The sequence below is a fragment of the Chiloscyllium plagiosum genome, unplaced genomic scaffold, assembly GCF_037043375.1.
Source record: "Chiloscyllium plagiosum isolate Xiang-an unplaced genomic scaffold, Cpla_swu_hap1 HiC_scaffold_51, whole genome shotgun sequence".
Taxonomy (NCBI): domain Eukaryota; kingdom Metazoa; phylum Chordata; class Chondrichthyes; order Orectolobiformes; family Hemiscylliidae; genus Chiloscyllium; species Chiloscyllium plagiosum.
Window position 1 is genome coordinate 4,230,178 of NW_028270189.1, and position 16,297 is coordinate 4,246,474.

General features: G+C 65.2%; 1 protein-coding gene across 1 annotated transcript in view; it reads left to right on the top strand.

Annotated features, from left to right (window-relative positions):
- LOC148134947 (proteolipid protein 2-like) overlaps positions 1-15,651 on the top strand; it is a gene marked incomplete at its 5' end in the record, with an annotated part of 28,234 nt that extends 12,583 nt beyond the window's left edge. The window contains 2 exons of the mRNA XM_087985208.1: positions 2,350-2,443; positions 12,567-15,651. Coding sequence (XP_087841334.1) covers positions 2,350-2,443; positions 12,567-12,583 — 111 coding nt within the window. The remainder of the gene's footprint in view (positions 1-2,349; positions 2,444-12,566) is intronic.
- Between the last annotated feature and the right edge of the window lie 646 nt (positions 15,652-16,297).

Genomic DNA, 16,297 nt, shown 5'->3' on the forward strand with positions numbered 1-16,297 from the left:
GCACTGACCCTCCCTCAGCACCCGCTCCCTCAGCACTGACCCTCCCACTGCCCCCACTCCCTCAGCACTGACCCTCCCACAGCACCCACTCCCTCAGCACTGACCCTCCCACAGCGCCCACTCCCTCAGCACTGACCCTCCCACAGCACCCACTCCCTCAGCACTGACCCTCACACAGGGCCCACTCCCTCAGCGCTGACCCTCCCACAGCCCCCACTCCCTCAGCACTGACCCTCCCACAGCCCCCACTCCCTCAGCGCTGACCCTCCCACAGCCCCCACTCCCTCAGCACTGACCCTCCCACAGCCCCCACTCCCTCAGCACTGACCCTCCCACAGCACCCACTCCCTCAGCGCTGACCCTCCCACAGCCCCCACTCCCTCAGCGCTGACCCTCCCACAGCACCCATCCCCTCAGCACTGACCCTCCCACAGCCCCCACTCCCTCAGCGCTGACCCTCCCACAGCACCCATTCCCTCAGCACTGACCAACCACAGCACCCATCCCCTCAGCACTGACCCTCCCACAGCCCCCACTCCCTCAGCGCTGACCCTCCCACAGCCCCCACTCCCTCAGCGCTGACCCTCCCACAGCACCCACTCCCTCAGCACTGACCCTCCCACAGCCCCCACTCCCTCAGCGCTGACCCTCCCACAGCACCCATCCCCTCAGCACTGACCCTCCCACAGCGCCCGCTCCCTCAGCACTGACCCTCCCACAGCACCCACTCCCTCAGCACTGACCCTCCCATAGCACCCACTCCCTCAGCACTGACCCTCCCACAGCGCCCACTCCCTCAGCACTGACCCTCCCACAGCGCCCGCTCCCTCAGCACTGACCCTCCCACAGCACCCACTCCCTCAGCACTGACCCTCCCACAGCACCCACTCCCTCAGCACTGACCCTCCCACAGCACCCACTCCCTCAGCACTGACCCTCCAACAGCGCCCGCTCCCTCAGCACTGACCCTCCCACAGCACCCGCTCCCTCAGCACTGACCCTCCCACAGCACCCACTCCCTCAACACTGACCCTCCCACAACACCCACTCCCTCAGCACTGACCCTCCCACAGCACCCGCTCCCTCAGCACTGACCCTCCCACAGCGCCCGCTCCCTCAGCACTGACCCTCCCACAGCACCCGCTCCCTCAGCACTGACCCTCCCACAGCACCCACTCCCTCAACACTGACCCTCCCACAACACCCACTCCCTCAGCACTGACCCTCCCACAGCACCCGCTCCCTCAGCACTGACCCTCCCACAGCACCCACTCCCTCAGCGCTGACCCTCCCACAGCACCCGCTCCCTCAGCACTGACCCTCCCACAGCACCCGCTCCCTCAGCACTGACCCTCCCACAGCCCCCACTCCCTCAGCGCTGACCCTCCCACAGCACCCACTCCCTCAGCACTGACCCTCCCACAGCGCCCACTCCCTCAGCACTGACCCTCCCACAGCATCCACTCCCTCAGCGCTGACCCTCCCACAGCGCCCACTCCCTCAGCACTGACCCTCCCTCAGTGCCCACTCCCTCAGCACTGACCCTCCCACAGCTCCCACTCCCTCAGCGCTGACCCTCCCACAGCGCCCGCACCCTCAGCACTGACCCTCCCACAGCACCCACTCCCTCAGCACTGACCCTCCCACAGCGCCCACTCCCTCAGCACTGACCCTCCCACAGCACCCACTCCCTCAGCACTGACCCTCCCACAGCATCCACTCCCTCAGCGCTGACCCTCCCACAGCGCCCACTCCCTCAGCACTGACCCTCCCACAGCCCCCACTCCCTCAGCGCTGACCCTCCCACAGCGCCCGCACCCTCAGCACTGACCCTCCCACAGCCCCCACTCCCTCAGCGCTGACCCTCCCACAGCGCCCATTCCCTCAGCGCTGACCCTCCCACAGCGCCCGCTCCCTCAGCACTGACCCTCCCACAGCACCCACTCCCTCAGCACTGACCCTCCCACAGCACCCACTCCCTCAGCACTGACCCTCCCACAGCACCCGCTCCCTCAGCACTGACCCTCCCACAGCACTGCTCCCTCAGCACTGACCCTCCCACAGGGCCCGTTCCCAGTGACTGAGAGACTGGGCTGGCCAGTGCTGATCCTGATTTGCACCAAATCTCCGTGATGCAATGGATCACGGCTCCTTCTCCCTCTGTGTCTGTCCCTCGCTGTCTCCCTCACTCCCCTTTGCCCCATCCCTCTCCTTCCCCTTGTCTCTTCCTCCAGTTCCTCCTCTATCCCCCTGACTTCTACCTCTTTCCCATTTTCTCCTTCTCCCTCTGTATGTCCCACTTTCTCTCTCTCTCTCTCTCTCTCTCACAGTCTCTCCGCTTGGCTCCAGGTCTTCGGATTAATCACGGCTGCCCTGTTTGGGTACGATGCCTACCTGATCATCCCGAGTATTCGGACCAGGCAGCACGCAGCAGCTCCCAGGGGTGAGTCGGGCACAGACTGGGCACCGTCGGGTGGTGGTGAGGTGGGGGATATAGCAGATGTCTGAGAGTTGAGTCCAACGTTGGTCAACCCGCAGCGAGAGTATTGTCCATCACTCAAGAACTGACATGACAAGAGGGGTGGGGGTACACTCTGAGGAGTGGGGGGGTGGGTGAACGCAGAGGCAGATTTACGTTGTCACGAGGGGGAGAGATTTACCAGCAATGTTGCCCTTTGAGGGTTGGAGAGATTTGTAGAGGGCTGGAGGAGGGGACGGGGATAGGGAGGGGGTGTAGGGGGCTGGAGGAGGGGACGGGGATAGGGAGGGGGTGTAGGGGGCTGGAGGAGGGGACGGGGATAGGGAGGGGGTGTAGGGGCTGGAGGAGGGGACGGGGATAGGGAGGGGGTGTAGGGGGCTGGAGGAGGGGACGGGGATAGGGAGGGGGTGTAGGGGGCTGGAGGAGGGGACGGGGATAGGGAGGGGGTGTAGGGGCTGGAGGAGGGGACGGGGATAGGGAGTGGGTGTAGGGGCTGGAGGAGGGGACGGGGATAGGGAGGGGGTGTAGGGGGCTGGAGGAGGGGACGGGGATAGGGAGGGGGTGTAGGGGCTGGAGGAGGGGACGGGGATAGGGAGGGGGTGTAGGGGGCTGGAGGAGGGGACGGGGATAGGGAGGGGGTGTAGGGGCTGGAGGAGGGGACGGGGATAGGGAGGGGGTGTAGGGGGCTGGAGGAGGGGACGGGGATAGGGAGGGGGTGTAGGGGGCTGGAGGAGGGGACGGGGATAGGGAGGGGGTGTAGGGGCTGGAGGAGGGGACGGGGATAGGGAAGGGGTGTAGGGGGCTGGAGGAGGGGACGGAGATAGGGAGGGGGTGTAGGGGGCTGGAGGAGAGGACGGAGATAAGGAGGGGTGTAGGGGGCTGGAGGAGAGGACGGAGATAAGGAGGGGGTGTAGGGGCTGGAGGAGGGGACGGGGATAAGGAGGGGGTGAAGGGGCTGGAGGAGGGGACGGGGATAGGGAGGGGGTGTAGGGGCTGGAAGAGGGGACGGGGATAGGGTGGGGGTGTAGGGGCTGGAGGAGGGGACGGGGATAGGGAGGGGGTGTAGGGGCTGGAGGAGGGGACGGGGATAGGGAGGGGGTGTAGGGGCTGGAGGAGGGAACAGAGATAGGGAGGGGGTGTAGGGGCTGGAGGAGGGGACGGAGATAGGGAGGGGGTGTAGGGGGCTGGAGGAGGGGACGGAGATAGGGAGGGGGTGTAGGGGCTGGAGGAGGGGACGGGGATAGGGAGGGGGTGTAGGGGCTGGAGGAGGGGACGGGGATAGGGAGGGAGAGTAGGGGCTGGAGGAGGGGACGGGGATAGGGAGGGGGTGTAGGAGCTGGAGGAGGGGACGGGGATAGGGAGGGGGTGTAGGGGGCTGGAGGAGGGGACGGAGATAGGGAGGGGGTGTAGGGGCTGGAGGAGGGGACGGGGATAGGGAGGGGGTGTAGGGGCTGGAGGAGGGGACGGGGATAGGGAGGGGGTGTAGGGGCTGGAGGAGGGGACGGGGATAGGGAGGGGGTGTAGGGGCTGGAGGAGGGGACGGGGATAGGGAGGGGGTGTGGGGGGCTGGAGGAGGGGACGGGGATAGGGAGGGGGTGTAGGGGCTGGAGGAGGGGACGGGGATAGGGAGGGGGTGTAGGGGCTGGAGGAGGGGACAGGGATAGGGAGGGGGTGTAGGGGCTGGAGGAGGGGACAGGGATAGGGAGGGGGTGTAGGGGCTGGAGGAGGGGACAGGGATAGGGAGGGGGTGTAGGGGCTGGAGGAGGTGACGGAGATAGGGAGGGGGTGTGGGGACGGAGATAGGGAGGGGGTGTAGGGGCTGGAGGAGGGGACGGGGATAGGGAGGGGGTGTAGGGGCTGGAGGAGGTGACGGAGATAGGGAGGGGGTGTAGGGGCTAGAGGAGGGGACGGGGATAGGGAGTGGAGGAGGGGACGGAGATAGGGAGGGGGTGTAGGGGCTGGAGGAGGGGACGGAGATAGGGAGGGTGTGTAGGGGCTGGAGGAGGGGACGGAGATAGGGAGGGAGTGTAGGTGCTGGAGGAGGGGACGGGGATAGGGAGGGGGTGTAGGGGCTGGAGGAGGGGACGGATGTAGGGGCTGGAGGAGGGGACGGAGATAGGGAGGGAGTGTAGGGGCTGGAGGAGGGGACGGAGATAGGGAGGGGGTGTAGGGGCTGGAGGAGGGGACGGGGATAGGGAGGGGGTGTAGGGGCAGGAGGAGGTGACGGAGATAGGGAGGGGGTGTAGGGGCTGGAGGAGGGGATGGAGATAGGGAGGGGGTGTAGGGGCTGGAGGAGGGGATGGAGATAGGGAGGGGGTGTAGGGGGCTGGAGGAGGTGACGGAGATAGGGAGGGGGTGTAGGGGCTGGAGGAGGGGACGGGGATAGGGAGGGGGTCTAGGGGCTGGAGGAGGGGACGGGGATAGGGAGTGGGTGTAGGGGCTGGAGGAGGGGACGGAGATAGGGAGGGGGTGTAGGGGGCTGTAGGAGGGGACGGGGATAGGGAGGGGGTGTTGGGGGCTGGAGGAGGGGACGGGGATAGGGAGGGGGTGTAGGGGGCTGGAGGAGGGGACGGGGATAGGGAGAGGGTGTAGGGGGCTGGAGGAGGGGACGGGGATAGGGAGGGGGTGTAGGGGCTGGAGGAGGGGACGGGGATAGGGAGGGGGGGTAGGGGCTGGAGGAGGGGACGAAGATAGGGAGGGGGTGTAGGGGCTGGAGGAGGGGACGGGGATAGGGAGGGGGTGTAGGGGCTGGAGGAGGTGACGGAGATAGGGAGGGGGTGTAGGGGCTGGAGGAGGGGATGGAGATAGGGAGGGGGTGTAGGGGCTGGAGGAGGGGATGGAGATAGGGAGGGGGTGTAGGGGCTGGAGGAGGGGACGGGGATAGGGAGGGGGTGTAGGGGCTGGAGGAGGGGACGGGGATAGGGAGGGGGTCTAGGGGCTGGAGGAGGGGACGGGGATAGGGAGTGGGTGTAGGGGCTGGAGGAGGGGACGGAGATAGGGAGGGGGTGTAGGGGGCTGGAGGAGGGGACGGGGATAGGGAGGGGGTGTAGGGGCTGGAGGAGGGGACGGGGATAGGGAGGGGGTGTAGGGGGCTGGAGGAGGGGACGGAGATAGGGAGGGGGTGTAGGGGGCTGGAGGAGGTGACGGAGATAGGGAGGGGGTGTAGGGGCTGGAGGAGGGGACGGGGATAGGGAGGGGGTCTAGGGGCTGGAGGAGGGGACGGGGATAGGGAGTGGGTGTAGGGGCTGGAGGAGGGGACGGAGATAGGGAGGGGGTGTAGGGGGCTGGAGGAGGGGACGGGGATAGGGAGGGGGTGTAGGGGCTGGAGGAGGGGACGGGGATAGGGAGGGGGTGTAGGGGGCTGGAGGAGGGGACGGAGATAGGGAGGGGGTGTAGGGGGCTGGAGGAGGGGACGGGGATAGGGAGGGGGTGTAGGGGCTGGAGGAGGGGACGGAGATAGGGAGGGGGTGTAGGGGGCTGGAGGAGGGGACGGGGATAGGGAGGGGGTGTAGGGGCTGGAGGAGGGGACGGGGATAGGGAGGGGGTGTAGGGGGCTGGAGGAGGGGACGGGGATAGGGAGGGGGTGTAGGGGCTGGAGGAGGGGACGGGGATAGGAAGGGGGTGTAGGGGCTGGAGGAGGGGACGGGGATAGGGAGGGGGTGTCGGGGGCTGGAGGAGGGGACGGGGATAGGAAGGGGGTGTAGGGGCTGGAGGAGGGGACGGGGATAGGGAGGGGTTGTAGGGGCTGGAGGAGGGGACGGGGATAGGGAGGGGGTGTAGGGGGCTGGAGGAGGGGACGGGGATAGGGAGGGGGTGTAGGGGCTGGTGGAGGGGACGGGGATAGGGAGGGGGTGTAGGGGCTGGAGGAGGGGACGGGGATAGGGAGGGAGTGTAGGGGCTGGAGGAGGGGACGGAGATAGGGAGGGGACGTAGGGGCTGGAGGAGGGGACGGAGATAGGGAGGGGGTGTAGGGGGCTGGAGGAGGGGACGGAGATAGGGAGGGAGTGTAGGGGCTGGAGGAGGGGACGGAGATAGGGAGGGGGTGTAGGGGCTGGAGGAGGGGACGGAGATAGGGAGGGGGTGTAGGGGCTGGAGGAGGGGACGGGGATAGGGAGGGGGTGTAGGGGGCTGGAGGAGGGGACGGGGATAGGGAGGGGGTGTAGGGGGCTGGAGGAGGGGACGGGGATAGGGAGGGGGTGTAGGGGCTGGAGGAGGGGACGGAGATAGGGAGGGGGTGTAGGGGCTGGAGGAGGGGACGGGGATAGGGAGGGGGTGTAGGGGCTGGTGGAGGGGGTGTAGGGGCTGGAGGAGGGGACGGGGATAGGGAGGGGGTGTAGGGGCTGGAGGAGGGGGTGTAGGGGCTGGAGGAGGGGACGGGGATAGGGAGGGGGTGTAGGGGCTGGAGGAGGGGACGGGGATAGGGAGGGGGTGTAGCGGCTGGAGGAGGGGACGGAGATAGGGAGGGGGTGTAGGGGCTGGAGGAGGGGACGGGGATAGGGAGGGGGTGTAGGGGCTGGAGGAGGGGACGGAGATAGGGAGGGGGTGTAGGGGCTGGAGGAGGGGACGGGGATAGGGAGGGGGTGTAGGGGCTGGAGGAGGGGACAGAGATAGGGAGGGGGTGTAGGGGCTGGAGGAGGTGACGGAGATAGGGGGTGTAGGGGGCTGGAGGAGGGGATGGAGATAGGGAGGGGGTGTAGGGGCTGGAGGAGGGGATGGAGATAGGGAGGGGGTGTAGGGGCTAGAGGAGGGGACGGAGATAGGGAGGGGGTGTAGGGGCTGGAGGAGGGGACGGGGATAGGGAGGGGGTGTAAGGGGCTGGAGGAGGGGACGGAGATAGGGAGGGGGTGTAGGGGCTGGAGGAGGGGACGGGGATAGGGAGGGGGTGTAGGGGCTGGAGGAGGGGACAGAGATAGGGAGGGGGTGTAGGGGCTGGAGGAGGTGACGGAGATAGGGGGTGTAGGGGCTGGAGGAGGGGACGGAGATAGGGAGGGGGTGTAGGGGCTGGAGGAGGTGACAGAGATAGGGAGGGTGTGTAGGTGCTGGCGGAGGGGACGGGGATAGGGAGGGGGTGTAGGGGGCTGGAGGAGGTGACGGAGATAGGGAGGGGGTGTAGGGGCTGGAGGAGGGGACGGGGATAGGGAGGGGGTGTAGGGGGCTGGAGGAGGGGATGGAGATAGGGAGGGGGTGTAGGGGCTGGAGGAGGGGATGGAGATAGGGAGGGGGTGTAGGGGCTGGAGGAGGGGACGGAGATATGGAGGGGGTGTAGGTGCTGGAGGAGGGGACGGTGATAGGGAGGGGGTGTAGGGGGCTGGTGGAGGTGACGGAGATAGGGAGGGGTGTAGGGGCTGGAGGAGGGGACGGAGATAGGGAGGGGGTGTAGGGGCTGGAGGAGGGGACGGGGATAGGGAAGGGGTGTAGGGGGCTGGAGGAGGGGTCGGAGATAGGGAGGGGGTGTAGGGGGCTGGAGGAGGGGACGGGGATAGGGAGGGGGTGTAGGGGCTGGAGGAGGGGACGGGGATAGGGATGGGTTGTAGGGGCTGGAGGAGGGAACGGGGATAGGGAGGGGGTGTAAGGGGCTGGAGGAGGGGACGGAGATAGGGAGCGGGTGTAGGGGCTGGAGGAGGGGACGGGGATAGGGAGGGGGTGTAGGGGCTGGAGGAGGTGACGGAGATAGGGAGGGGGTGTAGGGGCTGGAGGAGGAGACGGAGATAGGGAGGGGGTGTAGGGGCTGGAGGAGGGGACGGGGATAGGGAGGGGGTGTAGGGGCTGGAGGAGGGGACAGAGATAGGGAGGGGGTGTAGGGGCTGGAGGAGGGGACGGAGATAGGGAGCGGGTGTAGGGGCTGGAGGAGGGGACGGAGATAGGGAGGGGGTGTAGGGGCTGGAGGAGGGGACGGAGATAGGGAGCGGGTGTAGGGGCTGGAGGAGGGGACGGAGATAGGGAGGGGGTGTAGGGGCTGGAGGAGGGGACGGAGATAGGGAGGGGGTGTAGGGGCTGGAGGAGGGGACGGAGATAGGGAGGGGGTGTAGGGGCTGGAGGAGGGGACGGAGATAGGGAGCGGGTGTAGGGGCTGGAGGAGGGGACGGGGATAGGGAGTGGGTGTAGGGGCTGGAGGAGGGGACGGAGATAGGGAGGGGGTGTAGGGGCTGGAGGAGGGGACGGAGATAGGGAGGGGGTGTAGGGGGCTGGAGGAGGGGACGGGGATAGGGAGGGGGTGTAGGGGCTGGAGGAGGGGACTGGGATAGGGAGGGGGTGTAGGGGCTGGAGGAGGGGACGGAGATAGGGAGGGGGTGTAGGGGCTGGAGGAGGGGACGGAGATAGGGAGAGGGTGTAGGGGCTGGAGGAGGGGACGGAGATAGGGAGGGGGTGTAGGGGCTGGAGGAGGGGACGGGGATAGGGAGGGGGTGTAGGGGCTGGAGGAGGGGGTGTAGGGGCTGGAGGAGGGGACGGGGATAGGGAGGGGGTGTAGGGGGCTGGAGGAGGGGACGGGGATAGGGAGGGGGTGTAGGGGCTGGAGGAGGGGACGGGGATAGGGAGGGGGTGTAGGGGCTGGAGGAGGGGACGGGGATAGGGAGGGAGTGTAGGGGGCTGGAGGAGGGGATGGAGATAGGGAGGGGGTGTAGGGGCTGGAGGAGGGGATGGAGATAGGGAGGGGGTGTAGGGGCTAGAGGAGGGGACGGAGATAGGGAGGGGGTGTAGGGGCTGGAGGAGGGGACGGGGATAGGGAGGGGGTGTAAGGGGCTGGAGGAGGGGACGGAGATAGGGAGGGGGTGTAGGGGCTGGAGGAGGGGACGGGGATAGGGAGGGGGTGTAGGGGCTGGAGGAGGGGACAGAGATAGGGAGGGGGTGTAGGGGCTGGAGGAGGTGACGGAGATAGGGGGTGTAGGGGCTGGAGGAGGGGACGGAGATAGGGAGGGGGTGTAGGGGCTGGAGGAGGTGACAGAGATAGGGAGGGTGTGTAGGTGCTGGAGGAGGGGACGGGGATAGGGAGGGGTTGTAGGGGGCTGGAGGAGGTGACGGAGATAGGGAGGGGGTGTAGGGGCTGGAGGAAGGGAGGGGGTGTAGGGGGCTGGAGGAGGGGATGGAGATAGGGAGGGGGTGTAGGGGCTGGAGGAGGGGACGGGAATAGGGAGGGGGTGTAGGGGCTGGAGGAGGGGACGGAGATAGGGAGGGGGTGTAGGGGCTGGAGGAGGGGATGGAGATAGGGAGGGGGTGTAGGGGCTGGAGGAGGGGACGGAGTTAGGGAGGGGGTGTAGGGGCTGGAGGAGGGGACGGGGATAGGGAGGGGGTGTAGGGGGCTGGAGGAGGGGATGGAGATAGGGAGGAGGTGTAGGGGCTGGAGGAGGGGATGGAGATAGGGAGGGGGTGTAGGGGCTGGAGGAGGGGACGGAGATAGGGAGCGGGTGTAGGGGCTCGAGGAGGGGACGGGGATAGGGAGGGGGTGTAGGGGCTGGAGGAGGGGACGGAGATAGGGAGGGGGTGTAGGGGCTGGAGGAGGGGACGGGGATAGGGAGTGGGTGTAGGGGCTGGAGGAGGGGACGGGGATAGGGAGTGGGTGTAGGGGCTGGAGGAGGGGATAGGGAGGGGGTGTAGGGGCTGGAGGAGGTGACGGAGATATGGAGGGGGTGTAGGTGCTGGAGGAGGGGACGGGGTTAGGGAGGGGGTGTAGGGGGCTGGTGGAGGTGACGGAGATAGGGAGGGGGTGTAAGGGCTGGAGGAGGGGACGGGGATAGGGAGGGGGTGTAGGGGGCTGGAGGAGGGGTCGGAGATAGGGAGGGGGTGTAGGGGGCTGGAGGAGGGGTCGGAGATAGGGAGGGGGTGTAGGGGGCTGGAGGAGGGGACGGGGATAGGGAGGGGGTGTAGGGGCTGGAGGAGGGGACGGGGATAGGGATGGGGTGTAGGGGCTGGAGGAGGGAACGGGGATAGGGAGGGGGTGTAGGGGGCTGGAGGAGGGGATGGAGATAGGGAGGGGGTGTAGGGGCTGGAGGAGGGGACGGAGATAGGGAGGGGGTGTAGGGGCTGGAGGAGGGGACGGAGATAGGGAGGGGGTGTAGGGGCTGGAGGAGGGGACGGAGATAGGGAGGGGGTGTAGGGGCTGGAGGAGGGGACGGAGATAGGGAGCGGGTGTAGGGGCTGGAGGAGGGGACGGGGATAGGGAGTGGGTGTAGGGGCTGGAGGAGGGGACGGAGATAGGGAGGGGGTGTAGGGGCTGGAAGAGGGGACGGAGATAGGGAGGGGGTGTAGGGGGCTGGAGGAGGGGACGGGGATAGGGAGGGGGTGTAGGGGCTGGAGGAGGGGACTGGGATAGGGAGGGGATGTAGGGGCTGGAGGAGGGGACGGAGATAGGGAGGGGGTGTAGGGGCTGGAGGAGGGGACGGAGATAGGGAGAGGGTGTAGGGGCTGGAGGAGGGGACGGAGATAGGGAGGGGATGTAGGGGCTGGAGGAGGGGACGGGGATAGGGAGGGGGTGTAGGGGCTGGAGGAGGGGACGGGGATAGGGTGGGAGTGTAGGGGCTGGAGGAGGGGACGGGGATAGGGAGGGGGTGTAGGGGCTGGAGGAGGGGACGGGGATAGGGAGGGGGTGTAGGGGCTGGAGGAGGGGACGGGGATAGGGAGGGGGTGTAGGGGCTGGAGGAGGGGACGGGGATAGGGAGGGGGTGTAGGGGGCTGGAGGAGGGGATGGGGATAGGGAGGGGGTGTAGGGGCTGGAGGAGGGGATGGGGATAGGGAGGGGGTGTAGGGGCTGGAGGAGGGGACGGAGATAGGGAGGGGGTGTAGGGGCTGGAGGTGGGGACGGGGATAGGGAGGGGGTGTAGGGGCTGGAGGAGGGGACGGGGATAGGGAGGGGGTGTAGGGGGCTGGAGGAGGGGACGGGGATAGGGAGGGGGTGTAGGGGGCTGGAGGAGGGGACGGGGATAGAGAGGGGGTGTAGGGGGCTGGAGGAGGGGACGGGGATAGGGAGGGGGTGTAGGGGCTGGAGGAGGGGACGGGGATAGGGAGGGGGTGTAGGGGCTGGAGGGGACGGGGATAGGGAGGGGGTGTAGGGGCTGGAGGAGGGGACGGGGATAGGGAGGGGGTGTAGGGGGCTGGAGGAGGGGACGGGGATAGGGAGGGGGTGTAGGGGGCTGGAGGAGGGGACGGGGATAGGGAGGGGGTGTAGGGGCTGGAGGAGGGGACGGGGATAGGGAGGGGGTGTAGGGGGCTGGAGGAGGGGACGGGGATAGGGAGGGGGTGTAGGGGCTGGAGGAGGGGACGGGGATAGGGAGGGGGTGTAGGGGCTGGAGGAGGGGACGGAGATAGGGAGGGGGTGTAGGGGCTGGAGGTGGGGACGGGGATAGGGAGGGGGTGTAGGGGCTGGAGGAGGGGACGGGGATAGGGAGGGGGTGTAGGGGGCTGGAGGAGGGGACGGGGATAGGGAGGGGATGTAGGGGCTGGAGGAGGGGACGGGGATAGGGAGGGGGTGTAGGGGCTGGAGGAGGGGACGGGGATAGGGAGGGGGTGTAGGGGCTGGAGGAGGGGACGGGGATAGGGAGGGGGTGTAAGGGGCTGGAGGAGGGGACGGAGATAGGGAGGGGGTGTAGGGGGCTGGAGGAGGGGACGGGGATAGGGAGGGGGTGTAGGGGCTGGAGGAGGGGACGGGGATAGGGAGGGGGTGTAGGGGCTGGAGGAGGGGACGGAGATAGGGAGGGGGTGTAGGGGCTGGAGGTGGGGACGGGGATAGGGAGGGGGTGTAGGGGCTGGAGGAGGGGACGGGGATAGGGAGGGGGTGTAGGGGCTGGAGGAGGGGACAGAGATAGGGAGGGGGTGTAGGGGCTGGAGGAGGGGACGGGGATAGGGAAGGGGTGTAGGGGCTGGAGGAGGGGATGGGGATAGGGAGTCGGTGCTGATTATTTTATGTTGATATCCCATGTCCTGTGAATTTCCTTTTTCCTTCCAATTGTACACGCGTTTGCACTCCTTCCTAATGCGGATGTGGACAGATCTGGCGTGTGATGCTTTGCCTGTGTGTCGGTATGTGCTGATTCCGGAAGGTTCTAGCGGTTTGCCTGCCCTCTGACCTCCTGCTCTCTTTCTGCTCTTTTCCCAGATACCGTGGACACCTAACGTGGCCGTTCACAAGGGGGAGCGGGACAGGCCATCGGGAATGCCGGAGCTGCCTCAAAATTCCCGTCCTGGCTCTGAGGGGGAAAAGCCCGGGAAGCCATTCCGTCGTCAGCCCTCTGCTGCGTTCCCAATCCTGATGCTTTTTCACCCGGTTCCCCGTGGCAACCTGTATCCCTATCCCAATCCCAATCCCTCTGTTCACCCCGTTCCCATGATATCCTAGTCCGAAATCCAATTCCTCTGTTTGCCTTGTTGCCTTGGTATCCCTGTATCCCAATTCCAATCCCAATCCCTCTGGTGCCCCGTTCCCATGACATCCCTGTATCCTAATCCCACTCCCAATCTCAATCCCTCTGATACACTCATTCCCGTGGTATCCCTGTATCCCAAACCCAATTGATCTGTTAGCCTTGTTACCATAGTATCCCGGTCCCAATCCCAATCCCTCTGTTCCCTTCGTTGCCATGGTATCCTGGTCCCAATCCCAATCCCTCTGTTACCCTCGTTGCCATGGTATCCTGGTCCCAATCCCAATCCCAATCCCTCTGTTACCCTGGTTGCCATGGTATCCTAGTCCTAATCCCAATCGCTCTGTCACCCTCGTTGCCATGGTACCCTGGTCCCAATCCCAATCCCAATGTTACCCTCGTATCCCTGTATCCTGATGCCTCTGCCAGCCTGTTTTCCCCACGGCATCCCGTAGCCCTAACCCTATCCCCTTGGATTCGTTCCCCATCCCACTCTACCTCCTGCTCCCCTTCACACCTGCCCTACCCCAATTCTCCCCCCCCCACTCTCTCTCTCTCAGTCTCAGTCCCTCTCTCGCTCTGTCTCCTCCGCCCTCCTCTCTCGTCCTTGTCCCTCCCTCTCCTACTCCCTCAGTCCTCCTCGGTTCCTCTCCCTCCTCAGGAACCTCTGCGCAGCATCCACTCCTTCAGCGACAGTGATCGGGCCTAACAATTGCTTGAAGCCTGACCCTCGAGTTACAAATATGAAGGGTCCGTCTCCTCATTGTGAGCTGGGGACCCTTTCATCGTACACTCCCTCCTGATCATGTTATTTATGTTATCGAATATCAGATAGATGCTGTTTCTAATTTATATAAAAAGGGACAATTCAGGCAGAACTGGGGACTTGGAGTTTTGGCTGCTTTCTCCATCTTTGGCAACAGGAAGGAAGATCGTTCCCGTTCCTAATTTTCTGGCAGTGAAAACAGGAACATTAGAGGATCAAATTATTTGAAAGCGGTTGGAATTGAATTATTTTTTGGGAAAAATATTGGCGATTATTGGGAAAAGGGTTGGCCAAGCGTTAATCCCATGGGATTGGCCAGGAATCTTGCTCCCCCTCTTCCCCCCCCCCTCCCCCCCCAGTACCCGTCCAATTGTGTATCAGATAGATATGGGATCTTATGCGTCTGGGGAATTGGTCTTCGAGGGAGGTAATCTCCAGGAATTGACTCCAACCCGTCTACTGGAAGTTTTGGAAGTATTGGTGTGGGGGTAGAGGGGAAGAGGGGTGATGGTGGGGAGGGGGGGAAGCGGGTGAAGACAGGGGGAAGTGAGCCTTCGTTGGCAAGATGTTGCTCGAGGCCGTGCGGGGTTGGCGCAATGTCGAGGGCCGAAGGGGGCCCCCGCACTGCGTTGGAGCGTTCTATGTCGGAACCCAAGGGTCAGAGGTGCGTAGCCAGGCCTCCAGGCTCCCACGGCCAGCCCGCTGCGCCCCAATCCTGCCCGCAGCTGTGATCATGAGATGCCCGTCGGTGCGGGCAGGGCACTGCGGGGTGGGGGGGGGGGAGCATTCCCTTTGTGGGCAGCGCAGGCTAAGCCGCGGCCCATTCGAGTTTCCGTGCGATTATAGGGAGGCGCGGCGTCGAGAGGACGGAAGGCCAGGCGGGGCTGGTGCAGAAATGTGCGGCCTGGGGGGGGGGGGCGGGTGGGGGGTTGGGGGAAGCGGCCTGTCACGCCCTCAGGGTGAAAATCCGTGGGATGGGATGGGGTAGGGGAAACGGATTTGGAACTCCCCTTCCACTCCCGTCTCAGGCCACTGAGGATGGATGAGGTACGCTTGCCCCTTGACCTCCCCGCCCCCTCCACTCCCCCCGCCTTCTGTCGCACGGGGGCATCGGGATCCGATCTTCCCCCGGCCCGGAAACTGCCCTGTTGCCCCCCCTCCCACCACCCCCTCAGCAACACCTTCCTCCCCCTTTCCCCGTGCACCTTTGTCAACTCCGGGTATGGGATGGAGTCACGCGCTGGGGGAGGGCTACGCTGACTTGTACGTCACACATCGGGGGGGGGGGGGGCGAGCAGCGGGTTGGAGGGGGTCGCGGGTTTTGGCAGAGGGGGGGAGCGGTTGGGGAGACAGAGACAGAGAGAGAGAGAGCAACTCCCCTTTCTTCCCCCCCCCCCCACCCCCCCCCCACCCCATCCCCCCTCGGGGTGGGGGGGGGGTGGGGAAGGGCCTCAAAGTGCCTTTCCGTGGCGATACATCATGGAGCTTGATCGTGTCTCCAGAGCATTCTCGTGCCTTTAATCGTTTCTTTGGCGAGGGGGGGGGTGGGGGTAGTCAAATTTGGACGGTTCGAACCGAAACACAGAGGAGCGGTGACAGGCTAAGGGGAGAGGCCGTGGAGTTTATCGCCAGGATGCAAGATTACACAGAGTTCAGTTGTCCATGTTGCGTTCTCACTGATTTGCACTGCTGTTTGGTGGCTGCACGACTGAGCCCAGTCTGTGAAGTGCCTGGTGCTTCAGACTTTGCGAGCGCAAAGTCGCAACCTCGGATCGTCGGTCGTCCAAGCTCTGTATCTGCCCTCGCTCCCCTCCGATAGGGGGAAGCAAGTGGCGCTGTGTGTGGGGGAGTTGGGGGGGGGTGGGGTGTGCAGCTCGAATCGGTGCCTGGATTACAGCCCCTTGGGTTCGCGAGGGGCTTGGGGGGGAGCTCAGAGGTGTTTACCCCCGTTCCTACCCACGGGACATCACGAGTGCATGTGTCCTCCCCCCACACACCACCTCTCTCCCCACGGAGCGACGGGTTAGCTGAAATAAAAGCCTTTTGTTCCAGGAGACTGGCTGCTTGTGTTTGTGCTGCATCTCTCTCTGTCTCTCTCTCTCTCCCTGTCTCTCTCTCCCTGTCTCTCTCTCCCTGTCTCTCTCTCTGTCTCTCCCTCGCTCTCTGTCTCTCTCTCTGTTTCTGTCTGTCTCTCTCTCTCTGTCTCTCTCTCTCTGTCTGTCTTTTTCTCTCTGTCTCTGTCTTTCTCTCTCTCTCTCTCTCTGTCTCTCTCTCTCTCTGTCTCTCTCTCTCTGTCTCTCTCTCGCTCTCTCTATCTGTGACTCTCTCTCTGTGTCTCTCTCTCTTACTCTGTGTCTGTCTCTCTCAATCTGTCTCTGTGTTTCTGTGTCTCTGTCTGTCTCTCTCTCACTGTTTCTCTGTGTCTGTCTCTCTCTGTGTCTCTCTGTGTGTCTCTCTGTCTCTCTCTCTCTCTGTGTCTCTCTCACTCTGTCTCTCTCTCTGTCTCTGTCTGTGTCTCTGTCTGTGTCTCTGTCTCTCTCCGCGTCTCTATCTCTCTCTATGTCTCTCTCTCTCTTTGTGTGTGTCTCTCTCTCTGTGTCTCTCTCACTCTGTCTCTCTCTCTGTCTCTCTCTCTGTCTCTCTCTCTGTGTCTCTGTCTCTCTCTATGTCTCTCTCTCTCTTTGTGTGTGTGTCTCTCTC